The following is an 18,054-nucleotide window of genomic DNA, read 5'->3' on the forward strand; positions in this document are numbered from 1 at the left end:
TTATGATACCGTTTACAACCTTGAGCTTGACTGAGGTGCACCCATGACCAGCTCAGAAACCAGATTGCATAGCGGAGAAGGTACGGTGGGATTCGAAATGGTCGGTGATCTGTTTGTTAACTTGATTTTCAAAGACCTTATAAAGGCAGGGTAGGATAGATATACAGTTGAAGTCATATGTTTACATACACTTAGGTCAAATCAAATTAAGTTGACTGTGCCTTTAAACAGCTTGGAAAATTCCAGAAAATGATGTCATGGCTTTAGAAGCTTCTGATAGGCAAATTGACATCATTTGAGTCTATTTGAGGTGTACCTGTGGATGTATTTCAAGGCCTACCTTCAAACTCAGTGCCTCTTTACTTGACATCATGGAAAAATCAAAAGAAATCAGCCAAGACCTCAGAAAAAAAAAATGGTAGACCTCCACAAGACTGGTTCATCCTTGGGAGCAATATCCAAATGCCTGAAGGTACCACGCTCATCTGTACAAACAATAGTATGCAAGTATAAACACCATGGGTCCACGCAGCCGTCATACCGCTCAGGAAGGAGACGCGTTCTGTCTCCTAGAGATGAACGTACTTTGGTGCGAAAACTGCAAATCAAAAAAAAATGCCAGACTACGGTTTGCAACTGCACATGTGGACAAAGATTGTACTTTTCGGAGAAATGTCCTCTGGTCTGATGAAACAAAAATAGAACTGTTTGGCCATAATGACCATCGTCATGTTTGGAGGAAAAAGGGGGAGGGTTGCAAGCCGAAGAACACCATCCCAACCGTGAAGCACGGGGGTGGCAGCATCATGTTGTGGGGATGCTTTGCAGCAGGAGAGACTGGTGCACTTACATTTACATTTAAGTCATTTAGCAGACGCTCTTATCCAGAGCGACTTACAAATTGGTGCATACACCTTATGACATCCAGTGGAACAGCCACTTTACAATAGTGCATCTAAATCTTTTTAGGGGGGGGGGGGGTGAGAAGGATTACTTACCCTATCCTAGGTATTCCTTGAAGAGGTGGGGTTTCAGGTGTCTCCGGAAGGTGGTGATTGACTCCGCTGTCCTGGCGTCGTGAGGGAGTTTGTTCCACCATTGGGGGGCCAGAGCAGCGAACAGTTTTGACTGGGCTGAGCGGGAACTGTACTTCCTCAGTGGTAGGGAGGCGAGCAGGCCAGAGGTGGATGAACGCAGTGCCCTTGTTTGGGTGTAGGGCCTGATCAGAGCCTGGAGGTACTGAGGTGCCGTTCCCCTCACAGCTCCGTAGGCAAGCACCATGGTCTTGTAGCGGATGCGAGCTTCAACTGGAAGCCAGTGGAGAGAGCGGAGGAGCGGGGTGACGTGAGAGAACTTGGGAACTTCACACTTCACAAAATAGATGACATCATGGGGAGTAATATTATGTGGATATATTGAAGCAACATCTCAAGACATCAGTCAGGAAGTTAAAGCTTGGTCGCAAATGGGTCCTCCAAATGGACAATGACCCCAAGCATACTTCCAACGTTGTGGCAAAATGGCTTAAGGACAACAAAGTCAAGGCATTGGAGTGGCCATCACAAAGCCCTGACCTCAATCCTATAGAAAATGTGTGGGCAGAACTTAAAAAGAGTGTGCGAAGCAAGGAGGCCGACAAACCTGACTCAGTTACACCAGCTCTGTCAGGAGGAATGGGCCAAAATTCACCCAACTTATTGTGGGAAGCTTGTGGAAGGCTACCCGAAATGTTTGACCCAAGTTAAACAATTTAAAGGCAATGCTACCAAATACTGATTTAGTGAATGTAAACATCTGACCCACTGGGAATGTGATGAAAGAAATAAAAGTTTAAATAAATAATTATCTCTCCTATTATTCTGACATTTCCCATTCTTAAAATGAAGTGGTGATCCTAACTGACGTAAGACAGGGAATTTTTACTATGATTAAATTTCAGGAATTGTGAAAAACTGAGTTTAAATGTATTTGGCTACGGTGTATGTAAACTTTCGATTTCAACTGTTGGTCTTTAGCAGTTTGGGTCTAGAGTGTCTCCCCCTTTGAAGAGGGTGATGACCGTGGCAGCTTTCCAATCTTTGGGAATCTCAGATGATATGAAATATAGGTTGAACAGGCTAGTAATAGGAGTTGCAACAATTTCAGGAGTACCAAGGACTCTGAAGGATCTAGAGGTTCTCTATGGAAGATGGTCTCAAATCTCTTAATATGTGTTCTCCCACCTCATCAAACATTATAGGAGACGACTCAGAGCTGTTATCTTGGCAGAGGGAGGGTGTATTCTCCCCCCTCATCAAACATTATAGCAGACGACTCAGAGCTGTTATCTTGGCAGAGGGAGGGTGTATTCTCCCACCTCATCAAACATTATAGCAGACGACTCAGAGCTGTTATCTTGGCAGAGGGAGGGTGTATTCTCCCACCTAATCAAACATTATAGGAGATGACTCAGAGCTGTTATCTTGGCAGAGGGAGGGTGTATTCTCCCACCTCATCAAACATTATAGGAGACGACTCAGAGCTGTTATCTTGGCAGAGGGAGGGGGGCACTAAGTACAAAACGCAGGAGTGCCAATAATTGTGACATGCATGTTTTTGAACTAAATAATTATTTATTAATGACAATTGTATTTTATTTGAACAATTGTAACTTAAAATTTTAAAGTCATGTGATATTTGGAGTGTCAGATCAAGCTGACAAACAACAATTACATTTTTCACAGCCTTTTTTGTTAGTATTTACCAAGGGTGACAATAATTCAGGTGGGCACTTCAGAAACTATTCACACCCCTTGACTAATTCCACATTTTGTTGTGTTACAGCCTGAATTTAAAATGGATTAAATAGATTTTTTTTGGTCACTGGCATGTACCCAATACCCCATAATGTCAAAGGGGAATTATGTTTTTCTAAATATTTACAAATTCATTAAAAATGAAAATCTGAAATGTCTTGAGTCAAGTATTCAACCCCGTTCTTATGGCAAGGCTAAATAAGTTCAGGAGAAAAACATGTGCTTAACAAGTCACATAAGTTGCATTGACTCACTGTGTGCAATGATAGTGTTTAACATGATTTTTGAATGACTACCTCATCTCAATTATCTGTGAGGTCCCTCAGTAGAGCAGTGAATTTCACACAGATTCAAACACAAAGACCAGGGAGGTTTTCCAATGCCTCGCAAAGAAGGGCGCCTATTGGTAGATGGGTTAAAATAAAATTAACAGACATTGAATATCCCTTTGAGCATGGTGAAGTTATTAATTACACTCTGGATGGTGTGCCAATACACCCAGTCACTAAAACAATACAGGCGTTCTTCCTAACTCAGTTGCCAGAGAGAAACAATCATATTGAGTTGACATTTATTCAATTTTGAGTTTGCATCCCACTATTACACTTTGTATACATCACATAAGACTGAAATATAACAAAACTGTTTGACATAGAAATACCACAATTTCATCAGGTTTTCTAAATAATCTTTATTAATTATTACATTCAGAAAAATATAAATAACATTCCACCCAAAAGGCCAAAGAGGCTTTTGCTCATTGACTGCTTGAAAAACTATGGCAAGATCTGAAAATGATTGTCTAGCAATGATCAACAACCAATTTAACAGAGATTGAAGAGTTTTGAAAATAATAAATGGGCAAATGCACATTCCAGGTGTGGAAATCTCTTAGGGACATATCCAGAAAAACTCACAGCTGTAATCTCCGCTGAAGGTGCTTCTACAAAGCATTGACTCAGGGGTGGGAGTACTTATGTAAATTAGATATAATACATTTGCAAACATTTCTAAAACATGTTTTCACTTTGTCATTATGGGGTATTGTTTGTAGATGGGTGGGCAAAAAATATATTTCATCCATTTTGAATTCAGTCTGTAACACAACAAAATGTGGATTTAGTCAAGGGGTTTGAATACTTTCTGAAGGCAAAGCCGTGCTCAAGCAGTTCTTTCGAAAAGCTGAGCAAGGGATAAGTTCCCCATTAAGACTGCAGTTTTAGAACATACGAGGACACCAGTCATCCACTTTGCCCCGCTGCAGTCTCTTCTCTCTAACAGGATAATGAAGCTCAGTTCATAGACTGATGAATCTGCTACTTCCAAGGGGCCCTTTCTTGGTAAATATTGTCAAGGCCAGTTAGGTCTCGTCCTTAAAGCGGCTGAGAAATGTACAGAAAGAGGATTAAATCAAATTAATTCAGAATATATATATCTTTCACAGGTTGGCTCATACGTGGATTCCACAGATTTACATTGTGCATCGTCTTTCTGAGACTAGAGCCAGGTGCCTTCAATAAAAAATGCTGGGGTTGATACACCTCGCCCATGCATCTCAATCCCAGTGGTATCGGCATAGACGGTGACTCCCTCAGCTGTCAACATGATCTATGCCTTTTATGTCTGTCTAGGTCTAGCGGTGCACGCTAGAGTGACATTTGATGTTTGTTTGTTCGGTGATTGAGGTGCAGAAATAATGCCCACCAAGTTGAGATTCTGCCCTCTGATGAATTGTGTGAGAGGCATTTGAGGCAAGAGACAGCAGGAAAAAATATCCTCAGTGATTCAACTGATAAAAACAGAAATTGCAGAAAAATGTATCCAGACTGTAATATCACCAGGTGATCAAATAGAAATCACCAAGGAACAAACTCCAAATAGACTTTTAGATTAGATCATGAACCAATCATAAGCTTCTGGGGCAATATTTCATTGACTACATTCTTGGCAATCAAGTTGAATGTGAAATTCTAAACAAAGAAATCACACTGAATATTGAGCAATACTTAAATAGCAAGCATTCATACCCCAAGGAGTTTATTGAATGTGATTTTCACCAAAGAAATATAATCACATGTCATTGTTCTAATTTTAACATTATAATTTCCACGCTATTTATTTGACCATGCGTCATATTAGTTATAAGGGAAAATAATCACACTTAAAAGGACATCTTACATGTTTTTTGAATTACAACTCACATTTATACTATCGATTCTTGTTTCAAACACCTGGAGCAGGACCTGATGTGTGTGATGTTTGGAATTCAGCCTTTGTTAGGAATTCGGCTCCTGAGGCCTACATTAACTCAGATCTTTGTAATGCTGAGGCCTACATTAACATAGATCTTTTGTAATGCTGAGGCCTACATTAACATAGATCTTTTGTAATGCTGAGGCCTACATTAACATAGATCTTTTGTAATGCTGAGGCCTACATTAACATAGATCTTTTGTAATGCTGAGGCATACATTAACATAGATCTTTTGTAATGCTGAGGCATACATTAACATAGATCTTTTGTAATGCTGAGGCCTACATTAACTCAGATCTTTGGTAATGCTGAGGCCTACATTAACTCAGATCTTTGTAATGCTGAGGCCTACATTAACATAGATCTTTTGTAATGCTGAGGCCTACATTAACATAGATCTTTTGTAATGCTGAGGCCTACATTAACATAGATCTTTTGTAATGCTGAGGCCTACATTAACATAGATCTTTTGTAATGCTGAGGCCTACATTAACATAGATCTTTTGTAATGCTGAGGCCTACATTAACATAGATCTTTTGTAATGCTGAGGCCTACATTAACATAGATCTTTTGTAATGCTGAGGCCTACATTAACATAGATCTTTCGTAATGCTGAGGCCTACATTAACATAGATCTTTCGTAATGCTGAGGCCCACATTAACATAGATCTTTTGTAATGCTGAGGCCTACATTAACATAGATATTTTGTAATGCTGAGGCCCACATTAACATAGATCTTTTGTAATGCTGAGGCCTACATTAACATAGATATTTTGTAATGCTGAGGCCTACATTAACATAGATATTTTGTAAAGCTTGCATGTGAGAGTGTAGAGGACAATAAGTGTCTCTGAATATTTTATGCACAGACTTGAGCCACCTCTTAACCGTATAAGTCTCAAAGGTCCAAGGGCCCACACCGTGAATCTTAAAATAATATCTTAAGCTTTTTCATTGAGCATTTGTACCAGAGAAACTATAGCCAATTATCACGTAAACTTCTTTCACTGTATTACACAAAACACTCTGGACCTCTTACCCTGCCCCCAGGACAGTGCAAATACAAGCCATTGGATGCCAATACTCACCCCAGGACCTGGTCAGTACACTTTCACCCATATAATGCTTAACTGGCTGGGACGGCTGCCAAAACCCCTGGACGGACACGCTAACATACTACAGTATATCATCTGCATAGTACAGTATAGACCACCAGACGAGTGCTCTTCAGAATTTCTCTTAAGTCAGCTGTAGAGTCTTGTCCCTGTATCTGGGCAAACTACAACCTTTCAGGAGGACATCACTCCTTTGTTCCCACTGTGTGAATAGACGGTTTGACTAACAATTCAATGAGGAACGCAAAACACTTTATTGATTCTGACTATATTCTTATTAAATACTTTTTTCTTTACATAGTTGAATGTGCTGACAACAAAATCACACAAAAATGATCAATGGAAATCAAATTTATCAACCCATGGATGTCTGGGTTTGGAGTCACACTCAAAATTAAAGTGGAAAACCACACTACAGGCTGATCCAACTTTGATGTAATGTCCTTTAAACAAGTCAAAATGAGGCTCAGTAGTGTGTGTGGCCTCCACGTGCCTGTATGACTTCCCTACAATGCCTGAGCATGCTCCTGATGAGGTGGCGGATGGTCTCCTGAGGGATCTCCTCCCAGACCTGGACTAAAGCATCCGCCAACTCCTGGACAGTCAGTGGTGCAAGCGAGACATGATGTTCCAGATGTGCTCAATTGGATTCAGGTCTGGGGAACGAGCGGGCAAGTCCATAGCATCAATGCCTTCCTCTTGCAGGAACTGCTGACACACTCCAGCCACATGAGGTCGAGCATTGTCTTGCATTAGGAGGAACCCAGAGCCAACTGCACCAGCATATGGTCTCACAAGGGGTCTGAGGATCTCATCTCGGTACCTAATGGCAGTCAGGCTACCTCTGGCGAGCACATGGAGGGCTGTGCGGCCCCCCAAAGAAATGCCACCCTACACCATGACTGACCCACCGCCAAACCAGTTATGCTGGAGGATGTTGCAGGCAGCAGAACGTTCTCCACGGCGTCTCCAGACTCTGTCACGTCTGTCAGATGTGCTCAGTGTGAACCTGCTTTCATCTGTGAAGAGCACAGGGTGCCAGTGGCGAATTTTCCAATCTTGGTGTTCTCTGGCAAATGCCAAACGTTCTGCACGGTGTTGGGCTGTAAGCTCAACACCCACCTGTGGATGTCAGGCCCTCATACCACCCTCATGGAGTCTGTTTCTGACCGTTTGAGCAGACACATGCAGATGTATGTGGAAAGGTCAAGGGGTCTGAATACTTTGCGAATGCACTGTACAGGGAGTACTAGTACCAGATAAATGTGCAGAGGTACGAAGTATTTGAGGTATATACAGTTGAAGTCAGAAGTTTACATAAATCGTTTTTCAACCACTCCACAAATTTCTCGTCAACAAACTATAGTTTTGGCAAGTCAGTTAGGACATCTACTTTGTGCATGACACAAGTAAGTTTTCCAACAATTGTTTAGACAGATTATTTCACTGTATCACAATTCCAGTGGGTCAGAGGTTTACATACACTAAGTTGACTGTGCCTTTAAACAGCTTGGAAAATTCCAGAAAATTATGTTGTGGCTTTAGAAGCTCCTGATAGACTAATTGACATAATTTGAGTCAATTGCAGGTGTACATGTGGATGTATTTCAAGGCCTACCTTCAAACTCAGTGCCTCTTTGCTTGGCATCATGGGAAAATCAAAAGAAATCAGCCAAGACCTCAGAAAAAAATTGTAGACCTCCACAAGTCTGGTTCATCCTTGGGAGCAATTTCCAAACGCCTGAAGATACCACGTTCATCTGTACAAACAATAGTACGCAAATATAAACCCCATGGGAAAAAGCAGCTGTCATACCACTCAGGAAGGAGATGCGCTCTGTCTCTTAGAGATGAACAAACTTTGGTGCAAAAAGTGCAAATCAATCCCAGAACAACAGCAAAGGACCTTGTGAAGATGCTGGAGGAAACAGGTACAAAAGTATCTACATCCACAGTAAAATGAGTCCTGGAAGGGCTCATTGAGATTTTAAATCTCTTTTTTAAGAGCGTCCAAGATAGGCAGCACCAAGTCATTACAACAATTACAGACAAACATGAAAAACTACAAGTAATCTAGTCAACACCATAGAATTCACAAGAGTATAACAAAATCAAAAACAGCAAATTAAAAACATTGACAGGTCAGGGAATCAGTCTCAAGATCATTCATCAGTGATTTAAAAATACCAATCGGGACAAGTTCTTCCAGTTTAAAAGTATTTTGTAAGGCTTTCCAAGCCAATGGTGCAGAGTACATAAAAGCCCTTTTAACAAATTCAGTTCGGACATTTGGAACAGTTAGCAGGATAAAGTCCAGCGAATGAAGAGACGACCCACCACATTTCTGAACCATAAAAATGCCCAAATAAAAAGGTAGTAAACCCAAAATGGCTTTCTAAAGAAAAGTATACCAGTGCCTGAGCCTACGAGTGACTAGAGAAGGTCAGCCAACACTGGTATACAAAGTGCAGTGGTGCGTAATGGTTTTGCAGTTTAAAATAAATCTCAAAGTGCCATGGTAAAGGGTGCCAATTGATCTCAAACACTGAGCGGAAGCATTCATATATAAAATATCCCCATAGTCTAGTAAAGGCATAAATGTAGCTGATAATAGCCTCCTTCTGGCTTCAAAAGAAAAACAGGCCTTATTGCTAAAATGAAATCCCAATTTCAGCTTCAATTTTTTTGTAAGTTGTTGAATATGCAATTTAAAAGAGAGGCCTTCATCAATTAAAATGCCAAGATATTTATATGAGGTTAATACCTCAATCTGCTTGCCCTGACAGGTAGTTAAAGGTGAAAGGTTCAGGGGTATATTTCTTGCTTTAGAAAACACCATTTGTTTAGTTTTGTCAGTATTGAGGATAAGCTTCAATTGACACAAGGTATGTTGAACAGTATAAAAAGCAGTTTGCATGTTCTGGAAAGCTTTTGTAAGAGACGAGGTACAACAGTAAATAACAGTATCATCAGCATAAAAATGAAGTTGCGCATTTTGGAAATGTTTGTCAAAATCATTTATATACATTGTAAATAAGAGAGGACCAAGTACAGAGCAGAGCCTTGGGGCACACCATTAAAGACAGCCAATTTAACAGACATAAGCCCATCAAATTGAGTGCACTGAGTTCTATCAGACAGATAGTTAGCAAACCATGCAACTGCATGCTCTGAAAGACCTACACCCTCTGCCTTAGTATAGCATGATCAACTGTATCAAAAGCCTCAGAGAGATCAATAAAAAGTGAGACACAGTGCTGTTTTTTGTCAAGGGCTTCAGTGGTATCATTTAAAACCTTCATGGCTGCTGTAATTGTGCTATACTTCGTCCTGAAACCGATTGGTACATTGATAAAATAGAGTTACTAAATAAAAACTATTTTATCTGTTCACTCACAAGGGTTTCAAGTATTTCCACCAGGGGTGATAGCTTTGAGATTGGCCTATAATCATTTAAAAGAGTTTGATCTCCCTTTTAAAAATTGGTAGGACAAATGCTGATTTCCCGATGTTCAGAAATTCCTTACATTCCAGGGTTAGATTGAACAGATATGTAAGGGGTCCTATATTGACATAACCTGAAAGGCCACTCAGAAAGGAAGAAGCCACTGCTCCAAAACTGCAATAAAAAAGCCAGACTACGGTTTACAACTGCACATGCGGACAAAGATTGTACTTTTTGGAGAAATGTCCTCTCACCCAAATTATTGTGGGAAGCTTGTGGAAGGCTACCCGAAACATTTGACCCAAGTTGAACAATTTAAAGGCAATGCTACCAAATACTAATTGAGTGTATGTAAACTTCTGAAACACTGGGAATGTGATTATTCTGACATTTCACATTCTTAAAATAAAGTGGTGATCCTAACTGACCTAAGACAGGGAATTTCTACTAGGATTAAATGTCAGGAATTGTGAAAAATTTAATTTAAATGTATTTGGCTAAGGTGTATGTAAACTTCAACTGTATGTACTGTGCCTTCAGAAAGTATTCACACCCCTTGACTTTTTCCACATTTTGTTGTGTTACTAAGTGGGATTAAAATGTATTTCATTGTCTTTATTTGTGTGAATTATCTACAAAAAATTATAACATTTTTTTTATTAATAAAAAATAAACCACTAATATACAGTATCTTGTTTAGAGAAGTATTCAACCCCCAGAATCAATACATGTTAAAATCATCTTCGGCAGTGATTACAGCTGTGACTCTTTCTGGGTAAGTCTCTAAGAGATTTCCACACCTGGATTGTACAATATTTTCCCATTATTATTTAAACAGTTTCTTCAAGCTCTGTCAAGATGGTTGTTGATGATTGTTAGAAAGACATTTTCAGGTCTTTTGGGCAGTGTCAATTTAGTGTCTATATATAGTCTAGTGAGTGTGTGTAGGGTCAGTGCAGATCATTCCGGTACCATTAATTGACTACTTAGCAGTCTGGCTATTTAGCTGTCTTATAGCTTAGGGGTAGAAGCTGTCTCTGAGCCTGTTGGTCTAAGAGCCAATGCTCTGGTACCGTTTGTGAGACGGTAGCAGAGCGAACAGTCTATGGATTGGATGGCTGGAGTCTTTGGTCATTTTTGTCTCTTCCTCTGACACCACCTGATAGAGGTCCTGGATGACAGTAGTTTAAAGAATTTAAAATATATATATATAATATAAACTGTGGTGCAAATGAATGTTAGAAACTTTTCATTCTATTTACAGTTATCGCATCAATTCAGGTCATTTATCGCAATATGGATTTCTGCACATATCGCCCAGCTCCCTGCCATAGCGTCTCTCCATGATAAGCATTATTCACAACAGCCATGATAAACAAAGCCATTGATGTTTGATGACGGTGCCTTATTTTATATGATAGAAGTTAATACAATTTTAAAAACATTACAATACATTTTCAGATTTCACAACACACGGTGTGCCCTCATGCCCCTACTCTACCACATATCTACAGTACTAAATCCATGTGTATGTGTGTGTATAGTGCATATGTTCATGTGTGTGTCATTGACTAGACTGAGAGGTATTTTACTAACCAGCTCTGCTGCTGTTTTAAACATCAAAAGGAATGCAAGGCTATAGGCCACCACACCATGTTGGGAGATCTGAGTGACAGCATGTTGGGAGATCTGAGTGACAGCATGTTGGGAGATCTGAGTGACAGCTGAGGCTATAGGCCACCACACCATGTTGGGAGATCTGAGTGACAGCTGAGGCTATAGGCCACCACACCATGTTGGGAGATCTGAGTGACAGCATGTTGGGAGATCTGAGTGACAGCTGAGGCTATAGGCCACCACACCATGTTGGGAGATCTGAGTGACAGCTGAGGCTATAGCCCACCACACCATGTTGGGAGATCTGAGTGACAGCTGAGGCTATAGCCCACCACACCATGTTGGGAGATCTGAGTGACAGCATGTTGGGAGATCTGAGTGACAGCTGAGGCTATAGGCCACCACACCATGTTGGGAGATCTGAGTGACAGCTGAGGCTATAGCCCACCACACCATGTTGGGAGATCTGAGTGACAGCATGTTGGGAGATCTGAGTGACAGCTGAGGCTATAGGCCACCACACCATGTTGGGAGATCTGAGTGACAGCATGTTGGGAGATCTGAGGCTATAGGCCACTACACCATGTTGGGAGATCTGAGTGACAGCTGAGGCTATAGCCCACCACACCATGTTGGGAGATCTGAGTGACAGCTGAGGCTATAGGCCACCACACCATGTTGGGAGATCTGAGTGACAGCTGAGGCTATAGGCCACCACACCATGTTGGGAGATCTGAGTGGCAGCTGCCTGTTCTTACAGGTGGGCAGAAGCTTGTGGAGGAAAATAGTTTATCAGCCTGGGCGCTACTAAACATAACTGAGCACAGGAATGTTATTCTCTAGATCAAGTGATTTTGAAGAGGATGAACTCCCCTCACCCCCTTCACACACACACACCCTCTCAAGCTCAAACAAGAGTAGAGTAGTATTCTTAGAAATACTGTATTTTCTGCTTGAGACCTCAAAAGTCTTGCTCTTCCTACAAGCATGTTTCATCAATGTATCCGATTGCATGTGCACGCTACAGTTAAAAAAAATATATATATACAGATGTTTTATTAACTTGTATTGAATCAAGGGGAGCCCAATTGAGAGCAGAATCTCATTTCCAATGGTGCCCTGGGTGGTGTACAATAGATGATCCAGTAGCGTACATGGAAAGGGTGTGTCTCAAATGTTTTTATTTATTTGCTTTTCGATTTCGATGACGCAGTAAGCAGGTAGATCATTGCCTCCCAATCACATGTTTGAGCCATAACTTTGATTGAGGAATACTTGAAAAAGACAATGGACTATTCTGAGACATTTTGACGTTGGGAATAATAACTTGTAAACACAGTATTTGAAAGAAAAATCATGTAATAAATAGATTTTATAATTCAATACGACATATGGACCTTAGCCTACTTGTTTGATGTAGTAGACTGCCATATCATCTTAAATGTCAGCTTTTGGTATGGATTTCAGACTCTGGCTCCAAATTCCCACAGGACTACATTAGACATTTCACTCCCATGACATCATGGAACTGTTTCACTGTGCTTGCATAACATCAGCTTTTATTTCTATATGAAGAGTTTACTATATGCCATGACTGCATGGCAGATAGACTAGCTTTCACTAAAAGTTACCATTACAACCTTACCAACTTCAAACGTTCCTAGTAGTCGATCTTTACCCTGTCATATAACGTGTTTACAGAGAGAATCAGGTCATCAAAATAAAATGTCTAAATAAATACAGTTGCTTGCAACGTTGCACGGGTTATTGGGATACTTTCATGATGAACTGATATGGCTGGTCTTGGTGAGAATAGTTTGTGATGTGTTCTTTCAATAGGTTTCTGCTGTTAGAACTGTGATAAATAGGCGTAGTCTATCTAGTGCAATTACATACAGCACGAAAACCTTCAACCCAATGACTGACCTTTGAAGAGTTGAAGTCTTCGGTGAGGGATAATTTTAGTAGGCTACTTTCAGCATTTACTTTTAGGTCATTCTAATCCAAGTGTCGGGTAGTTTACATAGTTACATTTAGGAAAGGGACCAAATACACGTTTTAGAGTGTTGTTTATTAGCGCCATGTTGGACTTACCTTTAATACTAATTCCAAGTCCTCCCACATCTTGCTTTGTAACTCTCACCGTGCGCTTAACGTTGGTGATCGTTTCTGGGACGGGAAAGGAGCTGAGGTTGGCTGGGTCTCCATTAATGTCACCGGCGGGAGTTGGGTTGGGTTTCACTGGTTCTTCGGCGACCTCTCCGGGGCTCACGGTTAAAGTATCCTCCGTAAGTGTGGCTAATACACGGATCCAACGGTCCACGGTAACTCGAAGTTCCAACAGTCCAGTTTTCTGTGCCTTCATCGCGGCAGCCATGTTCAACACATTCCTGGAATAACTCTATAGACGGGTTGGCAGTCGTGTAAAGAGATAGGGGTAAGGCAGGAGACCCAGCCCCCTCCTCCAACTCTCTCCTATTCCAAGATGTTTTGCAATATCAAACTCGAAAGTTAATTGAGCACAATTATTTTCATTAATGAACAAAGTTGGTGCAGTGGGGCCAACATTTTTTTTGACGATGAAAATAGTTAATTGGTCCTGGACTTTCATATTTCTTCATAAAAACCACAATAAAGTGTTAGAAATCATTCTATTGACAGACATCCCGATTTAACATGAATCAAAATGAATCAAAGGCTGCAGTAGCCTACCAAATCAAACTACTCCTAACGATGTTTTTGATGGGTCAAATATTTTAATCTTATATTTTAATATTATTGACCATGGTTTAGGTTTGATGTTTTCTCTGATAATAAAAATATTGATATTGTAGCGAATTCGGGGTAGCCACAACCTGGACTCGGACACCAGTCCAGCAATTGTGGCTCCCGAGTGGCGCAGGCGTCGGTAAAGGCACTGCATCTCAGTGCTAGAGGCATCACTATAAACCCTGGTTTGATTCCATGCTGTATCACAGCCGGCCGTGATTGGGAGACCCATAGTCGTTAGTGTTTGGCGGGGATAGGCCGTAAATAAAAATGTGTTCTTAACTGACTTGACTAGTGAAATAAAAATTGTCAGCCAACACCTTAACCATTATGCCCAAACCATTTGATGAGGTTGCTAGGTTATATAATATCCCCTTCCTTCAGGAGAGTGTGTCCTCATGCTTCTCTTTACCGAGTCACTCACCATGCCCCTCCGATGGCCTCAGGTGCCATCCCACTTCTGACACCAGTGTAGGGAATTCAGGGGGGGTAGTCCCAAACGGAACTCAAACCCAGGTCCAGCAACTGTCAAACCAACACCTTAACCAGCCACTAGGTGTTGGGTTAAGGTCACCACAATTTTTTTTTATTTTTTTTATATATAACTAGGCAAGTCAAAACAAATTCTTATTTACAATAACGGCCTACACCGGCCAAACCGTGTTGACACTGGGCCAATTGTGCACCACCCTATGGGACTCCGAATCACGGCCGGTTGTGATACAGTCTGGATTCAAACCAGGTTGTCTAGTGATGCCTCAAGCACTGAAATGCAGTGACTTAGACCGCTGTGCCACTCGGGAGCCACAATATCATGTTGTAACTTGTTCTTTACACTTGTATGAAACATACACAATTTGTATGATGTTGCATTGTATCTAATGGTGGTAGATCTAAATATCCCATTATCTTTAGCCAAAATGTATTACAATACAATCCCTCTTTAGTGATGATATTGAATTCTACCAGAGGGAAACTCTATATGATTAATTTACATTATAGCCTAATAGTCCACTACAGTTTTGCACCTCAAAAGGTTAAAGGAAAGACGATATGTATCCCTTTTGTTTTAGTATATAAAAAACACATTCAATGAAGAAGGTGAAACATAGGCCTACTTTATAAAAGTGCTGAGAAATAGCAACTCAGTCCACTTTGAGATTAAAATTGCCAGTGTAATAGGATCATCAATAACCTATAAACTGTTTTATAGGAGACAACCATCCCAACCATCTCACTAGGCCAGAAACAGTACTCTTTTCACTATTAGACCACTATGGGCCCTGGTCAACAGGAGTGCACTATATAGGGAATAGGGAGCCATTTGGGAAACAAACTATATTGACCTCGTTCTTGGGCTCTTAGCATATGGCCCTTCCTCTAAAGATGTTAACACCATGCTGTAGGTGAGGATGCAGTATGGGGCTCTGAAACTTAATCAATAACAACCCTATCTGCCAATTACTCCGAAGAGCCTGAGGCAGACAAAATGTCAATTCCTGAGGAGTAAGGGGAGTGTGCTCTTAGTACAGAGAACAGAGGGTCCATACCAAATGGCACCCTATTCCCTGCACTTTTGGTCAGGGCCCTATAAGTTTCTGGTTGCTCTGGTCAAAAGTAGTGCATTATACATGCAGGTTCACGTTTATTGTCATGAGTCTTGTGCTGGAGGCATAACTGCGCGATTTCCCCTTAGGTAGGCCAGGTGCAAAGTCAAAATTGACAATATTGTTCAAATTCATGAAAACAAAAATGTGCTTTTTAGTCTTAATTTAAGGTTTGTGTTATAGGCATTAGTCTTAGCAGTGTGGTTGAGTTTATGGTTCTGATTGTATGTATGACTTAGTGGCTGTGCCAGCTAGTGACTACGCTGCAGAGCTTCCTCCAGAACAAGATTCATGACGAAAAAAGCTAACCTGCGCACCACATACGGAATAGGGTTGCAATTTGGAACACAACAAGACAGTCGCGAGAAAGGAATGTCTGTCAAGCTATAGTCTAGCTGTAAATGCGCTGCATCTGTTACTTGGCAGCAGGTGAAACAGCACAGCAGTTACCCCGATTTAGAACGCGGAGCTTCAACCCGCATGTCTTTCCCTCTCTCTCTAGTTAATGTAGTTTTTTTTACTGCTTACACCCCTTACAAGGATACAGGAAGGAACTACACTAATGGAGTCCCTTCAAGTTGAATGCAGTCTACCTTTAAGCCACGATACACATCGTGAGGAAAGTTTCCCGTAAAATAACTCCAATAGAACATCTGTCAGTGCAAAACACTTAGAAGCGTATTCTGTATATGGTTTCACCTATACCGTTTTGGAAGGCTAATAATTTATACTTTGTGCTCACTGGCCCATAGCTCGTGATCTGTGGGAAATAGAAAATAAAAAGTAAGAAAGACACTGGGAAATACTTCGATGGAGTTCAATAGCTTTTTAGATCCTATTTCTTGGGTTTTTCAAGCCTTTGCCACCCTCTGGTGGTTGAACCTACCTATCGCGTGTGTCTCCACATAAGTTTATGGTGTCTTTACATAGGAGACTTGTATTTGCAATGTAAAGGTGAATGGGGAGGTTCCACCGTGGTATTTTTAAATCAGTAAAGGGAATTGAACAAGTGCACACTTTGGGAGGAAGAAGAGAAAATTCAGAAGTAGCCAGGAAAAGCTCAATGTAGCCATGTGGGCTGACCTCTGACTTCAGCTACAACTACAATACTTTACATTTAAATAGATGTTGATGTTTTTTTAATGCAATACTGAAATGAGGAGACAGATATGTGGATAAGGGTGGCCCCACCGCTAGGTGGTTTATGTAGTCTGGAGTCGACAAAACTTGGGCCCATATTCATAAAAGATAGTTGATTATGAACGCCGATCTAGGAGCAGTTTTGCCTTTTACACACACACACACACACACACACACACACACACACACACACACACACACACACACACACACACACACACAGACATGAAATCAAAGCACAGATATATACAGTTGAAGTCGGAAATTTACATACACTTAGGTTGGAGTCATTAAAACTCGTTTTTCAACCACTCCACACATTTCTTGTTAACAAACTATAGTTTGGTCAAGTCGGTTAGCGCATCTACTTTGTGCATGACACAAGTAAGTTTTTCAACAATTGTTTACAGACAGAATATTTCACTTATAATTCACTGTATCACAATTCCAGTGGGTCAGAAGTTTACATACACTAAGTTGACTGTGTCTTTAAACAGCTTGGAAAATTCCAGAAAATGGTGTTGGGGCTTTAGAAGCTTCTGATAGGCTAATTGACATAAGTTGAGTCAATTGGAGGTGTACCTGTAGATGTATTTCAAGGCCTACCTTCAAACTCAGTGTCTCTTTGCTTGACATCATGGGAAAATCAAATGAAATCAGCCAAGACCTCAGAAAATAAATGGTAGACCTCCACAAGTCTGGTTCATCCTTCGGAGCAATTTCCAAATGCCTGAAGGTACCGCGTTCATCTGTACAAACAATAGTGTGCAAGTATAAACACCATGGGACCACGCAGCCGTCATACCGCTCAGGAAGGAAATGCGTTCTGTCTCCTAGAGATGAACGTACTTTGGTGCGAAAAGTGCAAATCAATCACAGAACAACAACAAAGGACCTTGTGAAGATGCTGGAGGAAACAGGTACAAAATTATCTATATCCACAGTAAAACGAGTCCTATATCGACATAACCTGAAAGGCTGCTCAGCAAGGAAGAAGCCACTGCTCCAAAACTGCCATAAAAAAGCCAGACTACGGTTTGCAACTGCACATGGGGACAAATATTGTACTTTTTGGAGAAATGTCCTCTGGTCTGCTGAAACAAAAATAGAACTGTTTGGCCATAATGACCATTGTTATGTTTGGAGGAAAAAGGGGAAGGCTTCCAAGCCGAAGAACACCATTCCAACAGTGAAGCACGAGGGAGACAGCATCATGTTGTGGGGGTGCTTTTCTGCAGGACTGGTGCACTTCAAAATAGATGGCGTCATGAGGGAGGAAAATTACGTGGATATATTGAAAGAATATCTTG

The 18,054-nt window shown here is 40.9% G+C and overlaps 2 protein-coding genes across 2 annotated transcripts in view; one reads left to right on the plus strand and one right to left on the minus strand.

Annotated features, from left to right (window-relative positions):
* Positions 1–13,702, minus strand: part of LOC118374913 (alpha-1-syntrophin-like) — a 62,576-nt gene extending 48,874 nt beyond the window's left edge. Inside the window, exon 1 of the mRNA XM_035761402.2 lies at positions 13,323–13,702. Coding sequence (XP_035617295.1) covers positions 13,323–13,605 — 283 coding nt within the window. The 5' untranslated portion in view covers positions 13,606–13,702. The remainder of the gene's footprint in view (positions 1–13,322) is intronic.
* Positions 13,129–18,054, plus strand: part of LOC118377882 (protein CBFA2T2-like) — a 99,265-nt gene continuing 94,339 nt past the window's right edge. Inside the window, exon 1 of the mRNA XM_052473993.1 lies at positions 13,129–13,176. The gene's annotated coding sequence lies outside the window, so the exon portion shown is untranslated. The remainder of the gene's footprint in view (positions 13,177–18,054) is intronic.

This window comes from Oncorhynchus keta, chromosome 21 (assembly GCF_023373465.1).
Source record: "Oncorhynchus keta strain PuntledgeMale-10-30-2019 chromosome 21, Oket_V2, whole genome shotgun sequence".
NCBI lineage: Eukaryota > Metazoa > Chordata > Actinopteri > Salmoniformes > Salmonidae > Oncorhynchus > Oncorhynchus keta.